Genomic DNA, 16491 nt, shown 5'->3' on the forward strand with positions numbered 1-16491 from the left:
AATTAAGATTCATTTTTAGATGTAAGTTACGGATAGAGGATATTTTGAATATACAATATTTACAAATGGTTTAAAAAATATAAGGGAGAATTATGCATGTGAATTATCATTTGACTGTCATGTAAACAAGTGCAATTTTTCCTTAGTTGAACATGTTCCCCAATCTCAGGATATTTAGACCTGACACCAGACTTGACACACAAGTGAAATTCAAAGGCATCTTTTATGGTGCATTTACCATTAATTCAGTCTATTCATTCTCATTATTTATCTCTTAAGCATGAACCATGTTTTAATTGCATGTAGTCCAACGGGAATCAAGTCAAGATTTATTCATCACATTTTACTTTGCAATGCATAGAACGAGATACCCAAATCTTAACCAAACTGATTCAAAATTTTTTGCCAAAGGATAATAACTCCATTTTCAGTTTCACTAATTGAAAGAACAGTATGACAACACGCTAAAGTAGTGAGTAAATGAATACTCAACAGCAGCCCAAATGCAACGGAAAACTCACCAGAGGTTTCGTCTACCCTCTCATCTACTATGTGGTCCTTCTGATGAACCCATTCGCTATTGCACTTGAAGTAGATCTGGGTGGCAGGGCTGGCTTTACAATACAGGTTCACAGGCTTATTCTTCACAATATAAGCTTCTTCAGGCTCAATAAGGAAATGTGGCAGAGGCTCAGGTGGATCAGATGGAAAGGTTTCTGGGAGTTCGTGAAAAAAGTCGTCGTCTGGCAAAACAAGAAATGGAAAATGATCAAAACTTTGTAGCCACTTGCCTTTTACTTGCTACTCATTCAAAAATAATGACTCATAAATGATCTAATTAAGTAATTTGAGTGCCTGCTATGCACTAGACAGTATGTTAGGTCTATTGACTAGTTGCTCCATTAAGGACTTAGATTCTTATTCTTATTTTTATGCATGGTAAAACTCAACATCAGGAAGGATAGATATCTTGCCCTGAGCACACAGGTAGTAAATAGCAGAACTGGGGTCAGAATCTAGGTTTGTCTCACTCAAAAACTGTGATCTCCCCAATATAGTACTATACCTCCCACTACACAGGTCTACCCTTGAAAGCTGACAAAAGCAAAAGCGACTTCATTAGAAACATTTGTTTGAAAAGTATAAGGCTCATAGGTAAACCTGAAATCCTTTCCAAGGAACTGAGAAGAAATACCAGAAACATGAATTAAGGATCTTTAAGTTCAGATTCAAATCTATCATTATTTTCAAAAGATGCCACTGCATGACATATTCATTCATCAAAAATATTTCTTGAGCTCAGAATTATTCTCAGCACTGGAAATATAGATGATAACATCAAGTCAGCCAATAGTGGATCCACAGTAGAGCCTAGAGTCTAGCAATACTGTTTGGTCTTATTTGGAAACTATATCTCAAATATCATATGTGTTGGATGAGCAGTCAAACATTCTCATTAGAATATTACTGAGTTTTGTCATGAGGAATAATAGTGTCATTTTAAATTACACTGAAAATTATCAAATATATTGCTCCCACCCTGCTGTTCCAACACCACTGAAAAAACAAAACCCAAAAACCACTTCAGATATTTGCACACTTTGAGGTATATTTTTCTTTAACTTGGGCTCTGCATGCTTACAAATAAAAAATAGAAAAAAATAAAAGTACCTTTAAAAACCCCATTATCATATTTCATAAAATTCAAGGTAAAAAGAGTCTTTCCAATACACTACAAATAAATTAGGCCTAATAATTCTTCCTATGAGGGATAGTGGAGAACAAAACTATTATTAATTCCATAAGTTGATTAAGCACCGTAGGCTAATATGTAAGGTTAAAACTCTGAGGTTAAAATTAAAAGTTCTGACAAGTTCTTTAAAAGTACAAATATTGAGTAGCAAATACAGGATATGGTGTTGTTAGTTGAAGACTGGTTGCTCAGATGTTAACTTGAAACTCATTTCATCACTCATTCAGTTGTTGCCCTGTTTTAGGAGATGGCCGTTGGTAAAGTGGACATTTGTCCACTAAGAAACTTGTTCTGGGACTTTTTTTTATCTAGGTCATGGGATAGCCATCAAATAGTAATGATGTCTGGTCTCTGCCAATCTGTTTTGCAGTAAAAATTGGCTTCGCTTCCATCACAGACAAAACTAGCTTTCAAAGCTGCTCCACAATTAAAAATTCCTGTCACTGGAATGTAAACAATGATTTTCTGTAGCTAGCTTTCTTTCTCACTTTACTTCCTTAATTTGCTTTCTTCTGGCAGGGCATCATTTCTGGTTTTTCCATTGAACATCAAGGACTCAAACTGTCAGCTTACTAAAGAATAACCTTGTTTCCATCAATTTCAGCTTCCTTAGTCAATATGCAAGAACACTCAAGACTGCTTAAATAAACCTAGTTCAGAAAGGCAAAGGAACGGGGAACTGAGGTATTGACAGAGCATCAGCACAAAGCTGAAGTCTTGAAGGCCTTATTCAATTTTTTCTTCCAAAGCACTTACTTTTTATGTAATGATGGACAGTGCTCATAATCAATAAAGCACCACAAAATATCAGACTGAACTCTGTAAAATGTTAGCTGTTATTTTTAATTATTATTACTCATAAAGGCAGAGGATCAACTTTATTTTTTTTTACTATTGGTGTATATTTATACAGACGAAACCATGCGTATGTATTTCATAACAATATATTTATTCAGGTATGCAAAATATAAAAAGCTTTGCTTTCAGTCATTGTTTTAGAAGGTGAGATTTGTTCCTTTAAGAGGAATGATGATTGCAAGTTATCAGATGATTGGATACTACCTTACCTTATTCAACAATGTAACAAAAATACTTATACATTCACATCCTACGGAAAGATAGAGAGGCACTAAAAATTGATTACTCTTGCTTGCAAAAGCACATACCTATTTCTTCTGATTATTTTATTGTAAACTCCTAGGAAGACTAATGGAAGTTGAGAAAGTCACGCATATGTTTTCAGGTCAAAAGGGGTCCTGTTAAATGCTGGAAAAAACAGTGATGATTTAATGATGTATTTAGAAAATGTACGGACAGACTAATTTTGCATTTCCTTAATTTTGAGTTTTAAGATAAGAGGATCATTACAAGAGAAATAATTCTATGTCTGGGTTTAAGGCTTCATAAAGTGTTGATTTTTCAAGGTGTTTATTAAATAACACTTAATATGCAACTTATTAAGGAATGATTTCTATCATTTGAAAAGTTTTCATCATGTGGTAAATCCAGTGTTTCTTTTACATATCATTCCAGTTTCTGTATGAACCTCAACTCTTAAATTTGATCTAGAGAGATGCTTTAATCAACCACAGCATATTAGTTTATTAATATTTCCTATAATACATGTATAGTCTATTTAAGTCTATGCCCTAGATGAATTCACATCAGGCAATATGGCACATCACTTCTAGCACTCAGTTTAGGTGTTGGGAACGACACTTATAGAGATAATTTTCAAGACCTTGAGTCGGTAAGATATGTATAGTGGGATAGAGATGACAAAATGTAAATAGGCTGATTATCAGTGGGCTCATGGGCTGTTGTGAAATTCTTACCTTCTTCATTTGCAACAAATGGCCTGGGTACCATGCCCAACGAGGGAAACTGGCCCAGGTAACAACTTCCCCACCATCAGGTTAAGCATGCTAAGAGAACACTTTCCTTGCTCTAGACAAAAACGCTAAGTGTCAGCATTAATTTCCATATATGGTGGTATTTTAGAAATTGTCTTTTTATGAAATTTCATCTTAAATTTTTTTCTAGAATAAGTTTTAAAATCAAATAAGCAAGCCAATTCTCTTCAATCAAAAGTATAAAGGAAAACTTCTGAGTATTTAAAATCCAGCATGGTTACATCTATATGTATTTAACAAGGAAAAAAGGATCATCTCCAAATACCATGTGTGTATTGAACAAGGAAAAAATGATCATCTGCAAATGATCATCTACAAATACCTCTTCATGAACATTTAGCTCCTTCACACTACGCATTTGCCTCACACACATATAGAGGAAAAGACTTTTCGGATTTGACAATCAGTTGTATGCAACTATCTCCAATTTTCAAAAGCCAGAAATATATATAACAAATGCTTAACACTAGAATAAAAGCTCTTTGAAGGCAGAGACCTTTGTCGTTTCCATTTTTATTTTCCGTTAAGTCTAGCATGGTGCCAGGCACATTATAGAAGTTCAATAAAAATCTTACAAAAGCAGAAATATTATACTAATGGCAACCTTGATCATCCCTAAAAGATTCACAAGGCATTTTAGAGTTTATAGTGCCTCAAATTTCATTTACAAACATAAGGTGTCATAACAGTAGTAAGGGCTACAAACCGGACTGACTATAAAATTTGTGTGGCTCAGCAGAATGAAAATGTGGGGATCCTTGTTAAAAATGTATTAAGAATTCTGAGATGGTGACAGAAGAGCATTAAACCAAGTGTGGGTCCTGTGTGACAGCACAGGTCACATACCCATGAAGTTGGCCCTGTCTACAAACGTCAGTTAACTGAGCGTTCCACTTCATGGAAAGTCTGAGAATTGAAATTACATCTTTATTAGTGGCTATTGGTTTTAGAACTTACTTGGTATTTCTCGGCTTCTTACAGTGATTAGATGTTTTCTAGAAGATACTGCTTTTCAGACTGAGAAGCTCAGGCTCCAATCAATTCTTGAAGCAAGTGTGTTTGCAATAGTGTGCAAGGGAAGTGTGTGATTTCATCTGTTCCTGGCTTTCCCTTTGGATATACTCCAGGCCCATCCATGGGCCTGATCCAAAACAAGTAAAATCCCTGCCACGCTGAGTTTAACTCTTTCAGGGCACTAGAGGACTGTTTGACACATGGGGATAACAACATTTGAGAGTCTACCTTGAGCGGTAGACTGTTTACTGAGATCTGTTCCTAGCATGCAATTCATTTTCCTATACAAATAAACCAGCTTTCCAATACTATTAAGGTCATGCTGCAAAACTTGAAGCTATAAACGAACGATGTGATTTTTCAGCAGGGAGATCAGGGAGTGCGTCCTCTTACCACTTTATTCCTTAACATCAATATCCAAAGAGTCTCCCGAAGTTTTCAGGGAGATAATAGGAACTCAATTTGTGAACAGCAACTTCAGACAGTGAACTTATTTCTGGCAACACGCCACAATCATCCTAAATGCGTATACGTTGTATAAAGGCACACCCCAGATGCTAACACTGACTGTGTTCGCTATTTGGGCAAAATGACTTGATTAATTAAACTGCTAAACAAGTTTTCTACATGTAGTTAATTCAAATTAACAAAGAAAAATTTCCAAAGTTGGTTTTGTTCTGTACATTGAATTCAGTACTAAGTTAAAGCTATGACTGCCTTTTTGATTCAGATGTAACACTACTCATTTGACTCTCCTCTAACACTTGACCTAATTTTCCACTTTGTACCATTACTCAATAATGATATTGCCATTTTTATCTTGACATCAGGTAAATCTCAGTATTTCCTTTTCTGTTATCTCATTTAGCTTTTTGTTTTTTCCATTTATGCACAAAAAGAGAAAGCTTTGCACCATGTATTATTTTTATAGACTTTCATTCCACCTAATTCTTGACAAAAAAATATTATGCTATGAACATCAATCTAGAAAGCTTTAGGTTGCTGGTTTTATTGCTATATATCAAGCCTTAATTTTCATCAACTTAATACATAAGTTTCTACATTTCTGAATCATAAGACTTAAACTATTATTGCTTATATCATAAAATATAGGACTATTATCTCTTTGTCTGAGACCTGAAGCGTATTCTTCTGAAATGGAATTTACTTCCAAGTGATTCAAGAGCAATTTAAAATGAATGACTGCAAAGCTAATTTTATCTGCATTTGGCTGCCCATCCATCAGAGAGATAATTCATGATATATTATAACAAAAGGAAGCTGGAGTTAACTATTTGAACAAGACTCCAGCTTATTTTTAATATTTTTATTAAAATATCTTTTAGAAGACAAAGACTGTAGTCTATATTTCAAGCAACATATTAATGGACTCATCATTTTAATTTAAGTAGCTGAATATATAATGCCTTAAATGTATTGCACAGTTTGGGAGTACTGCATGATTTCTAACGCCAAAAGAATTTTTTTTCTGCTTTTAAATAAATATTTTCCAAATCATGCCCAAATGTTATTAATAGTGACATGAAGTCAACATGCTTTTTACCTGTGAAACAGAGGCACCTCCTTCTGCCCCAGTTTAGCGTTTATGATCTCTGACTTTTGCTAATATAAAATCCTCCTTAGTGTTTTCCAGCCTACAATCTTTACCTCTGCCATGTAGTCTATATGGTGCTCTTAGAAACATTTTTCAAAAATACATTTACTCCCTTCTTCAAATAACTTAATAAATACAATGTAAAGCAAGATGATAAGTTTCTTTTTGCTTACTAGATTAGTTAAAAAATATTGATAGGTGGTTAAAGAAATGTGCATTTGCCTATACTGGCTGTAGTGTAAATGAGTATCATAGCAGAAAAAACTTGACAATACAAATAAAAATTAAATCTCTCCAAAGAGGTTATCTCACTTCTCGGAATACATGTTACAAGACATAATGGCATCAAAATGTAAATATATATATACACACACAAAGATGTTCGCTGCAGCATTGTTTATTTAAAAAATAAATGATATATTACAACAAAAGACAGCTGGAATTAACTATTTGAATGAGGCTGAGGACAACTAACAATCAATTGAGGAATGATTAGATAATTGTTTATGATAATTATTTATGTCCTTCCAAGAGAACACTGTTTTGCCAATAAAATTAGGGAGGCAGATTTGTATGTATAAAACTAGAAAAGGGCATCCATTATTCACTAAGCAAATAAAGCAAGTTTTTGGCCAATCTGTGTAGAATGATGCCATTTTTTGTTAAGAAATAAAGAAGGAAGGAAGGAGGAAGGAAGGAAGGAGGGAGGGAGGGAGGGAAGGAGGGAGGGAGGAAGGAGGGAGGGAGGGAGGGAAGGAGGGAGGGGAGGAAGGAGGGAAGGAGAGAAAGAAGTACGGCTGCATCAATAAATCACAGGAAGTGTAAGGTAAAGCCTAGACGCCAATGCACAAAAGAATTAACAGTAAGTACCTCTGGGGAGAAGAACTGGAGAGCTTCAGGGGGAATTTTTACCTTCTATTTGAAGTTGGTTTTTCAAATGTTAGATTATGGATGATTTCTATTTTTTATGTTTTTTTTTATTTTTATTAAAATTAAGAGATAGAGAAATTAAATAATCCTATGTGCAACCTACTGCTTCAGACTAGGATAACCACTACAGGTTTCTTCACTAAATTAAACTTTCTGAAATCAATGATACGACTCCATAAGCCTTACATGATGTCGCCATTAAATCTTGGGTTTACAGACCATGCTACTTGCAGCTACATAGATTTATTTCATTCTGCCTGGTTTAAGCTCATTTTTCTCTTATTTTCCATTGCCCTAATTTCCTCATCTCTATGACCTCTGACTTTGAACTAAGATAGTTTACTATCTTTCTCATATTTTGTTCAAAAATAAATATTTGCTGATCTATCTGCTAGGACTGTCCTAGCTGTTGTAGCTGAAGCTGCACTTTATCTCCCAATGAAGTCTCTTTTTTTAAACTGCCATTTTAATCTTTTTTTTAATTTTGAGGAAGATTGGCCCTGCACTAACATCTGTTGCCAATCTTCCTCTTTTTCTTTTTTCTCCCCAAAGCCCCAGTACACAGTTGTATATCATAGTTGTAGAGTTATAGCTATTCTATGTGGGATGCTGCTTCAGCATGGCTTGGTGAGCAGTGAGTAGGTCCGCGTCCAGGATCCGAACCAGCGAACCCCAGGCCGCCGAAACAGAGCACGTGAACTTAACTGGGCTGGCCCTGATGTGTTTTTACTTATAAAAAGAAATAATGAAATAAAAGATATTAAATTTATGATAATATGAATTTATAACAAAAATTAGTCTATTAGTCTGGTTATGTAGCTAACATATTTATAATTCATTAGTACTTGACTTTCACTTTAAAGTGCTTAATTTTAGTATGTCAGAAAGGTTTGCTAACATGTGTAGAGACTTACATAGTGAATTAAGGAAAAGTTCTATTTTCTTACTCTCCATTAACAGTTAGGCTTACAGATCCTGTACTATTGTTATGAACTTCAGGAATCTGAAGAATAATACAAGATCACTCAGAAGAATATTACAGAAATTAAACAATAATTGATAAATAAGACAACATAAATTTAGGGCCAACCCTTATTAGTTAACTAAAAGAATGATTTATAGTTTAAATGAATCTAATAAAGATTTGCAGATTCAATATTATAATATATTCACATGACACATGCTGATCTCTGTCCTGGAAAACTCTCTGTGATGGCCAGTTTTGTGTGTCAACTTGGCCAGGAATACACTCCCCAGTTATTTAGTCAAACACTAATCTAGGTGTTTCTGGGAAGGTATTTTGATGATGTGATAAAGTCCAAAATTACTTACTTTAAGTAAGAGAGATTCTTCTAGATATTCTGGGTGTACCTGATTCCTTAAATTGAAAGGCCATATAAGCAGAGCTGATGCTTCTCTGAGTAACACCTAGATTAGTGTTTGAATAACCAGGGACTGTAGCCTGGCCAAGTTGGCACACAAACTGGCCATCACACTTCCCACAACGTCATCGCCACCCTGTTCTGTAACTCTTCCTCATTCTTTAGACAGCAAACACCCCTTCCTCTGAAGCCCTCTCCCCTCAGAGTCCTGGACACAAGCCCCTGATACCATCTCTCTACTCTTCTTCTTGTTCAGATTTCTTCCCCACTAGAATGCAAGTTCAGAGCGTTAGGAACAACGCTTATCTTATTCGTTTCTGCATAACTGATATCTAGTCCAGTGCCTGGCATGGACTTCAGGGTTTTTTTTTTTTCCTTTCCATTTGAATTGTTGTGCCTAAAGAAGTTCTATAGGATAGAATAGAAGTCTATAGGAATTACTCTATCAACAGAAATCACGAGAAGAAATCCTTGCACAAAATACAATAGAAATATACATATTTAAAAAGGGGTCCTTTAGTATTTATAAGTACAGATCCAGTTCCCACATAAAAACAAAATTATATCTATCTTCTGTGCAAGTGTTAATGCCACATATCATGAGGTGTACACTGCCTTAGACTAAATATATCTCCCTGCTAAATAATCAAAGTTGAATCCAAAACATTTTGTGAGTGGGAGATAATACAATAAATCTGATTACAGTGCCTCTTCAAACTCTTGCCCTCATTTGACACCTGACTTCACTGCACCACTCCCTCCTTTTTGAAACTTCCTCCTCTCTTGGGGACTGTGCATTAGCACTAGATTGCTTCCCGCCCTACCTCTTTGACCTTTCTCTTTCTTCTTTGCTGCTTGAATACAGTCAGATACTTACCAAGGATCTCTCCTTTAGTCTCTCCCTTGGGCATGTCATCCACGACACTGACTTCAATTATCAGATCATGTCACACACACACAACCTTCCATTCTACCTCGCTGCTTTTTACAACCCTTCCATGCCTTTGCGTTGACCGAGAATGAAATCAGACTCTTTACCAAGGCCAACAAGGACCGACCTAATGTGATTGCTGCTGGCCTCTGTGTCTCACTTCCTACCCTCCTGTCCTTTCCTCACCATTCTCAAGACAGACTGGCCAGTATTTGTATCTTGGAACACACCAAGCTCAGTCCTACCCTAGGCCACTTGTCCTTGCTCTTCATTCTTCTAGGAAACATCTTTCCTCTCCTTCTGGCCCTTTAGGTTGCAGCTCAAGATGTCTCCTGGACAAAGAGAGATTCTTGACCACCCACTCTCATTCTCTTAATGTCTCTCTTCAAGAACACATCATTCTATTTGATTTCTTCTTATCATCTATCACTATCTCAAATCAGCTTGTTTACTAAGTTAGTTTCCTATTTTCTTTTCCCCTCCCACAAAACTCCAAGCTTTATGGGATCAGAAACTTTATTTTGTTCAAAACTGTAGCTTCAGCATCAACATCAGATGAACTTATCTTCCCTCTAAATCTAGCTGCCCCTGGAGGCTGCCCGGTGGCGCAAGCGATTAAGTGCGTGCGTTCCGCTGCTGGCGGCCCGGGGTTCGCTGGTTCGGGTCCCAGGCGTGCACCGACGCACAGCTCGTCAAGCCGTGCTGTGGTGGCAACCCATATAAAGTGGAGGAAGTTGGGCACGAATGTTAGCCCAGGGCCAGTCTTCCTCAGCAAAAAGAGGAGGATTGGCAGATGTTAGCACAGGGATGATCTTCCTCACAAAAACAAATAAATAAATAAAACTAGCTGCCCCTTTTGACACAAATCCTTATTTGTGACTATAATATCACTCTCACAGTCAGAAACGTGGAGTCTCATCTCCCCATCAGCTCCAATCCATCTATCTGTACAGTGCCTATCCACTCTATATTGTCTCCCTCGCCATCAATTCCTATTCTCCTTTTCATCGCCACTACCCAGAGACTGAGGTCCTTACCATTTTCATTTGGATTATTACCAAAGCCTCGTTCCTGATTTGCCTTGCTCCTGACCTTCCTCTCTCAATTACATCTATACCACATCACTACATCAGCATTTCTAAACGAAAAGTGGAATCATAACAGCTTTTGCTGGAAACTTTCAGTGTTCAACAGAACATGGCCCAAAGCTTATTTCATTTCCAGCTTATTTACCACCACTCCAACAAAGCCAAATTTGGTGATTCCATATTCCATAAATGTAGCTTTTTGAATTTTTTCTCACTTCCACATATTTGCTCCCCACATAATGCCTCATTCCCTATTGACTCTTCAATGCCTATCTCGATACCACTAAAAAATTTATTCTTAATCCTCCCAGAGAAAACCATTCCTTGCTGTTCAATTGTAAAAATCCTTTAATGCAATTTGAGAGTTCCAAACAATTTTGTATTCCTTACTGCAGCCCAGCTCTACCATATCTAGTAGGCTCTATAACTTTTACTCAATGGAAGTGAATACATCTAAAATTGATTGCTTGTTTCAAGAACTATGGAAAAAAATTAATGTCTTCTCCATAGATAATGTATTATGATAATTGAAATTATCTGAATATAACCTATCTATCTATATCTATATGTATGTATTTATCAAAAACCTGTATATATTTTTAACTATGACAGAAATTTTTAAATATATGCAAAATGATACAACAAAGAACCTCAGTTACATACAATCCAGCTTCAGGGAATTTCAACAGTGTGCTAATTTTGTTTTACACACAAAACAAACTTTTTTATTCAACCAGAATTCACAAGTAAGGGAAACCAAACATATCAGAGTACTAGGCTCAGACAGTAAAGGAGACAAATATCATGAAATTAAGAATAAGAATTAAATTTATATACTGGAAACTATGAAAATAAAATCTGTGGAAATATGTTGAAAATAAGAATACTTGGTTTATGAGTAGATCGTTCATCCATAAAATTAAGACCTAAAATTAATAATGATCAATAATAAGACCACATGGTTTATATCTTAAAAACACAACCATTAAACTCTAATCTGAGATTTCCCACATAAATTAGAAACTCTATTTAGTGATTTTGGAGTGAAGAAATTATCCCTTAAATTTAGTGAAATAATTAATTAATAAATACACCTAAAAAATATAATAGTCCATAAATCCATAATAAAGTTCATGAGTACAGGAAAATTCACAATTCTGAAATTTCAGTCTTTCCTAGGATTCTCCCAAGCTAGAAATCTAAGAATTGTCCTTGACTCTTTCCTCTCTCTCACGATCAACATAAAAACAATCAGCAAGTCCTACAAATTTTATAAGCTACATGCTTTTTCTCTGTTTCTGATTCCATTGCTATCACCATTTCTTGCCAGAACATTTTCAAAGCCTCATATTTGGTATCCTTTGCCTCTTGTCTAAAAGCAACATCTGACTAAGTCAGTCCTCTGTTTAAAATTCTAAAGCTCCTCATTTCCTGTAAGATAAATCCAAGCTCACCACCATGGTACACGAGCTCCTCATGATCTGAAGCGTGCCTTCCCTTTCACCTGCCTCTCACCACTCCCTGCCTTGTCCTCCACATGCCAACAATATGGACCATCTACCATCCTCTGGACACAACATGCAGTTTCCACACCTGTCTTCAATGACCTCCCTCTCCTATTTCACCCACTCTTTCTCACGCTCTAAGCCCAGCTCAGGCATCATTCCTCCAGGGAGTTTTATTTGACTTTCCTCACCTCTGCCAGCTTAGAACCTACCTCTACCTTCAATTATGTTAAGGGCTGATGTATATTTCTAACAATGCATTTTACAATTAATTTTGGAGCTAACAGGCTCTTATTCGTCTTTGTATACTTGGGGCTTATTATAGTCTTTGAAACTGAATATATATATATATATATATATTTTTTTTTTTTGTGAGGAGATCAGCCCTGAGCTAACATCCGCCAATCCTCCTCGTTTTTAGCTGAGGAAGACGGCCCTGGGCTAACATCGGTGCCTATCTTCCTCCACTTTATATGGGACGCCGCCACAGCATGGCTTACCAAGCAGTGCGTCGGTGCACGCCCGGGATCCGAACCAGCGAACCCCGGGCCGCCGCAGCGGAGCGCGCGCACTTAACTGCTTGCGCCACCGGGCCGGCCCCTGAATATATATTTTTTGAATAAATGTTTGCAGGGCTTTCTGTGTCTAGGGAAGAACACATAGACTTTGGGTTCTCAGAGGCTATGAATTGTGTAATTGCTATAAAAATAGGTGTTGGGACCCCACAGACTTGGGTTTGAATCTCAGCACTACTGTTTACTATCTATGTGACTTTTGGCATGTCACCTAATCTCAGTTTCTGTGGCTGTAAAATGGGTAGGTATAGCAATGTGGTGACAGCGTGTAGGTTACAGGAAATAAGGTAATAGGAATGATTTAACATAGAGCTGACCACAAATAAGATCTTCATATATGTTAACTATTTGTATTATTTTCTCGTTGTATTCTTATTGTGAATACTAAGCTTCTCTCATTTTCCTAAACACACTTGACCACTAGTACTTCTTTAATCCATCTTCCTGAGTGTCCTTTCTCTCCTGTGCTTAGTAAACTCCAACTCTTCTTTCCAAGTTCACCTTAAGCTTTATCTCCTGCAAGAATTCATGCTACACTCTTCCAGCATGGGTTTGTTGCCCTCTCTCTCTGCTAACACTGCAAAATATGCTTTGCTATATTATGGCACTTATCACACGGTAATATGTCATATTGACCTTCTGTGCCCCCACTACACAGAGAGCTTATTTGCACAAGATTATGTATATTTCATTTATGATTCTGTACTACCCAGCCATGTTTGGTACATAGCAGGACCAGAAGATAAATCAATAAAAGACAATGTTTGTTGAATGAATTGATGAAGAGGTATAGAAATTCCTAAAACAATCTTTCCCATTTTTTTTAATGTAAAAGTCAGTACTCTTCATTTTTCTACTTTGTAATAAATTAAACTTTAGATTTTGTGTTAGCATCTTCTTAAGAGTCCTCATTCTTTCTTGTGGGTATATAAAATTATTGTATTTCACCTTAATTTTCTCTCTTTTTAAATTTTGGACATATTTTATAAGTAAAATTTCAGAATTTGCTTCCTCATTAATAATTTCCATATATAAAAGCTCCAGTTACTACATCACTTCCCAAAATGTGTTTATTTTCAGGTACTGCTTTCGAGGAGCCAGCAGGAGGTGGTGAAAGGATCCGTGAGTTGGGAGCCAGGTGCTGGTCCTTGTCACTTTCCCTATGATTTATTGCTTTTCGTAAGTGTGGTTAGGTAGGTAGTTGATAGGTAGGTAGGTTTGTATAGCGTGAGCGTGAATCCAAGTTGTGAGTACACCGTGCACGTAAACAGCAGAGCTTCGAGAAAGTGAGAGTATCTAGAAGTCCTCTAGCTCAGCAGTCTGTGCTTCCATCATCACTGTGGATCAGGACTATGGGCAGGAGGCCAGGGTTACAAAGATGGGAAAAGGATGCTCAGAAAATTGTCTCATTTCTTTGTGCCCTGTCTCACTGGCTGGGTAGCCATCACAGAACTGAGGGTGGGGAAAGCATGGGTGAGTATTGCTTGTGGCTGCAGAGAAGTGATATGTTGCATAATTAAACATCCACATAGGATTTCAGAGTTGGTACAACAGTCTCATTTTATAGAAAAGGAAGCTGAAGCCCCGATCCTCTGCGGGACTTGGCTGAGATTACACGGCTATTAAATGGCAGGAGCAGACCTCTCAGGTCAATATGGAAATTTCTTTGGCTCTGGTATATATTTTCTGATTATGTAAGCTCTGCGGTACCGCCTCAATACTTCCTTTTAGTTCAGCTAATAGTTTATTTTGTCGTCTTCTTTTTATTTTTTATTTTTTTCGTGAGGAGATCAGCCCTGTGCTAGCATCTGCCAATCCTCCTCTTTGTTTTTGCTGAGGAAGACTGGCCCTGGGCTAACATCTGTGCCCATCGTCCTCCACTTTATATGGGACGCCGCCACAGCATGGCCTGACAAGGGGTCCATTGGTGCGCGCCGGGGATCCGAACCGGCGAACCCCGGGCTGCTGCAGCGGAGGTGTGCACTTAACCACTTGCGTCACTGGGCTGGCCCCTGTCTTCTCATTTTTGAGCTAACCCAAAGACTATTGCTTTTTTTAATGCTATTATTTATTCTTTATTAAAAAATTACAACACTGACATATTTTAGTTGGTAAAATTCTACAATAAAGAAACAACTAACAAAAATGTAAAGCCACTCCTTAAGCTCCATCCCACTCCCCAAATCCACCTACTGTTGACACTAGTGTGTTTTGTTCCAGACCTTTCTCCCTGCAGTTACATAGGCAGGTCTGTGTGTAAATGTGTGTGGATACACATACAGCATTAAAAACAACACAAACGAGATCATGCTGTACATGCTTTGTGTTGCCTATTGCTTTTTCTAGTCAATTCTCCACCTCACTTGCTCCATCACTTGTCAAGCTTGGCGCTATCATATGCCCACTATGTTCCAATCACTGTCCTACAATGTCTAGTATAAGCTGACATCCAATGTTAAAAAAACAAAACAAAACAAACCGCTGCACATTTATGGCTTTGGTAATGTTTGCATGACACCAAAATTTCTGCAGATGTTTTATAACAAAAACAAACAGCGCCACAATCTTTCTTAATGTCATTGTCATCTTTAGCTCTGATAGTTGAATTCTGGATCCATGGTATCTTTTTAAAAATCATAGTTTCCATATAGCATGTGATATAAATGCATATTTCATGACTTTGCCAGCAAAAGGTTAATTCTGCTTGTTAAGTGAGGGTACTGACTATGAACCAATATCCCCACTTTTTATCCTTTTTGATGGAGCAAATGACATTCTCCCTAAATTTACTGTTTTGAAAGACAATATACCTAGTATAGTGCAGAAGATGATAGGGTGTGAATCACCTCCAGCAAGGTACAGGGTTGGTTAATGTTTCACATTTTCACCTCTGCTGACACTGGAAATCACAGCACTTGACACTGGGTCACAAAATTATTAAACCTTAAAGCAGCAGCACTTCCTTCTCCACATGAGACCACACTTCTCCTTGACACTTTACTCCTGAAATCCCTTCAGGCTCCTGGCCTTGTCTCCCAGCCTTTAACCCCACTAACTGATTAAATCTGGACAAGTCTTTGGTGAAAATAGTTTTCCTTCAAAGTTATTCATTCCAAGTTCCCCTTAAGGCATCCTTTGTCACTTTAGCCTAGCCTGCCATCTTTACATGAAGTTGAAAGAGGTGAGCTATTTTTATAAGATAAAAAGTCTTTCAAGACCTAAATCCACCTTGATGTTTCAGATAAAGACTAGATTTTGAAGTATGACAAGTGCTTCAGCATTTCTAGAAGTTTACAAGTAAACAAAAAGTTTCAAAGACTCTGGTGTCACTTAAAGACAGTTAAACTTTTTAAAATGTATTATTATATTTGGAAGTAGTTTTATTTGAGATCTATAATTACATTCTTCAACAAAAGCAAAAAAGGATTAACCAACCAGTATAGCTGAAGTCATTCCCAATAAGTTAGTGCTGGGAATCATATCGTACCTCAGAATTAAGCAGCACTTTTAATACTGTTATCTGTTTAGAAGAAGACAGAGTGAAGATCAAAGGACATAAGGAACCAAGACTGGGAATATGGCACTGCTGAAGGATTTTCTCTGCTGAGATAAAATTAAAACTTGCCAAGTTGCCAATTACTTTAAACCTACTTCCACATTTTGCAAATAAACAGAAAATATTACTTTTATTTTGTTTAAAAAGGTAAAGATCAGGCATGTACTGTTTGTTGTTGATCCAGGGTGCTCAGCTCTTGGGCAAAAGATGGAATGAGATTTAATGATGG

General features: G+C 36.8%; 1 protein-coding gene across 1 annotated transcript in view; it reads right to left on the bottom strand.

Annotated features, from left to right (window-relative positions):
- The window catches only part of UNC5C (unc-5 netrin receptor C), a 362397-nt gene that overhangs the window by 156181 nt on the left and 189725 nt on the right, over positions 1-16491 (bottom strand). Inside the window, exon 2 of the mRNA XM_058547532.1 lies at positions 522-743. Within this exon, the coding sequence (XP_058403515.1) occupies positions 522-743 (222 nt within the window). The remainder of the gene's footprint in view (positions 1-521; positions 744-16491) is intronic.

The sequence above is a fragment of the Diceros bicornis genome, chromosome 8, assembly GCF_020826845.1.
Source record: "Diceros bicornis minor isolate mBicDic1 chromosome 8, mDicBic1.mat.cur, whole genome shotgun sequence".
NCBI classification, from domain to species: Eukaryota; Metazoa; Chordata; class Mammalia; order Perissodactyla; family Rhinocerotidae; genus Diceros; species Diceros bicornis.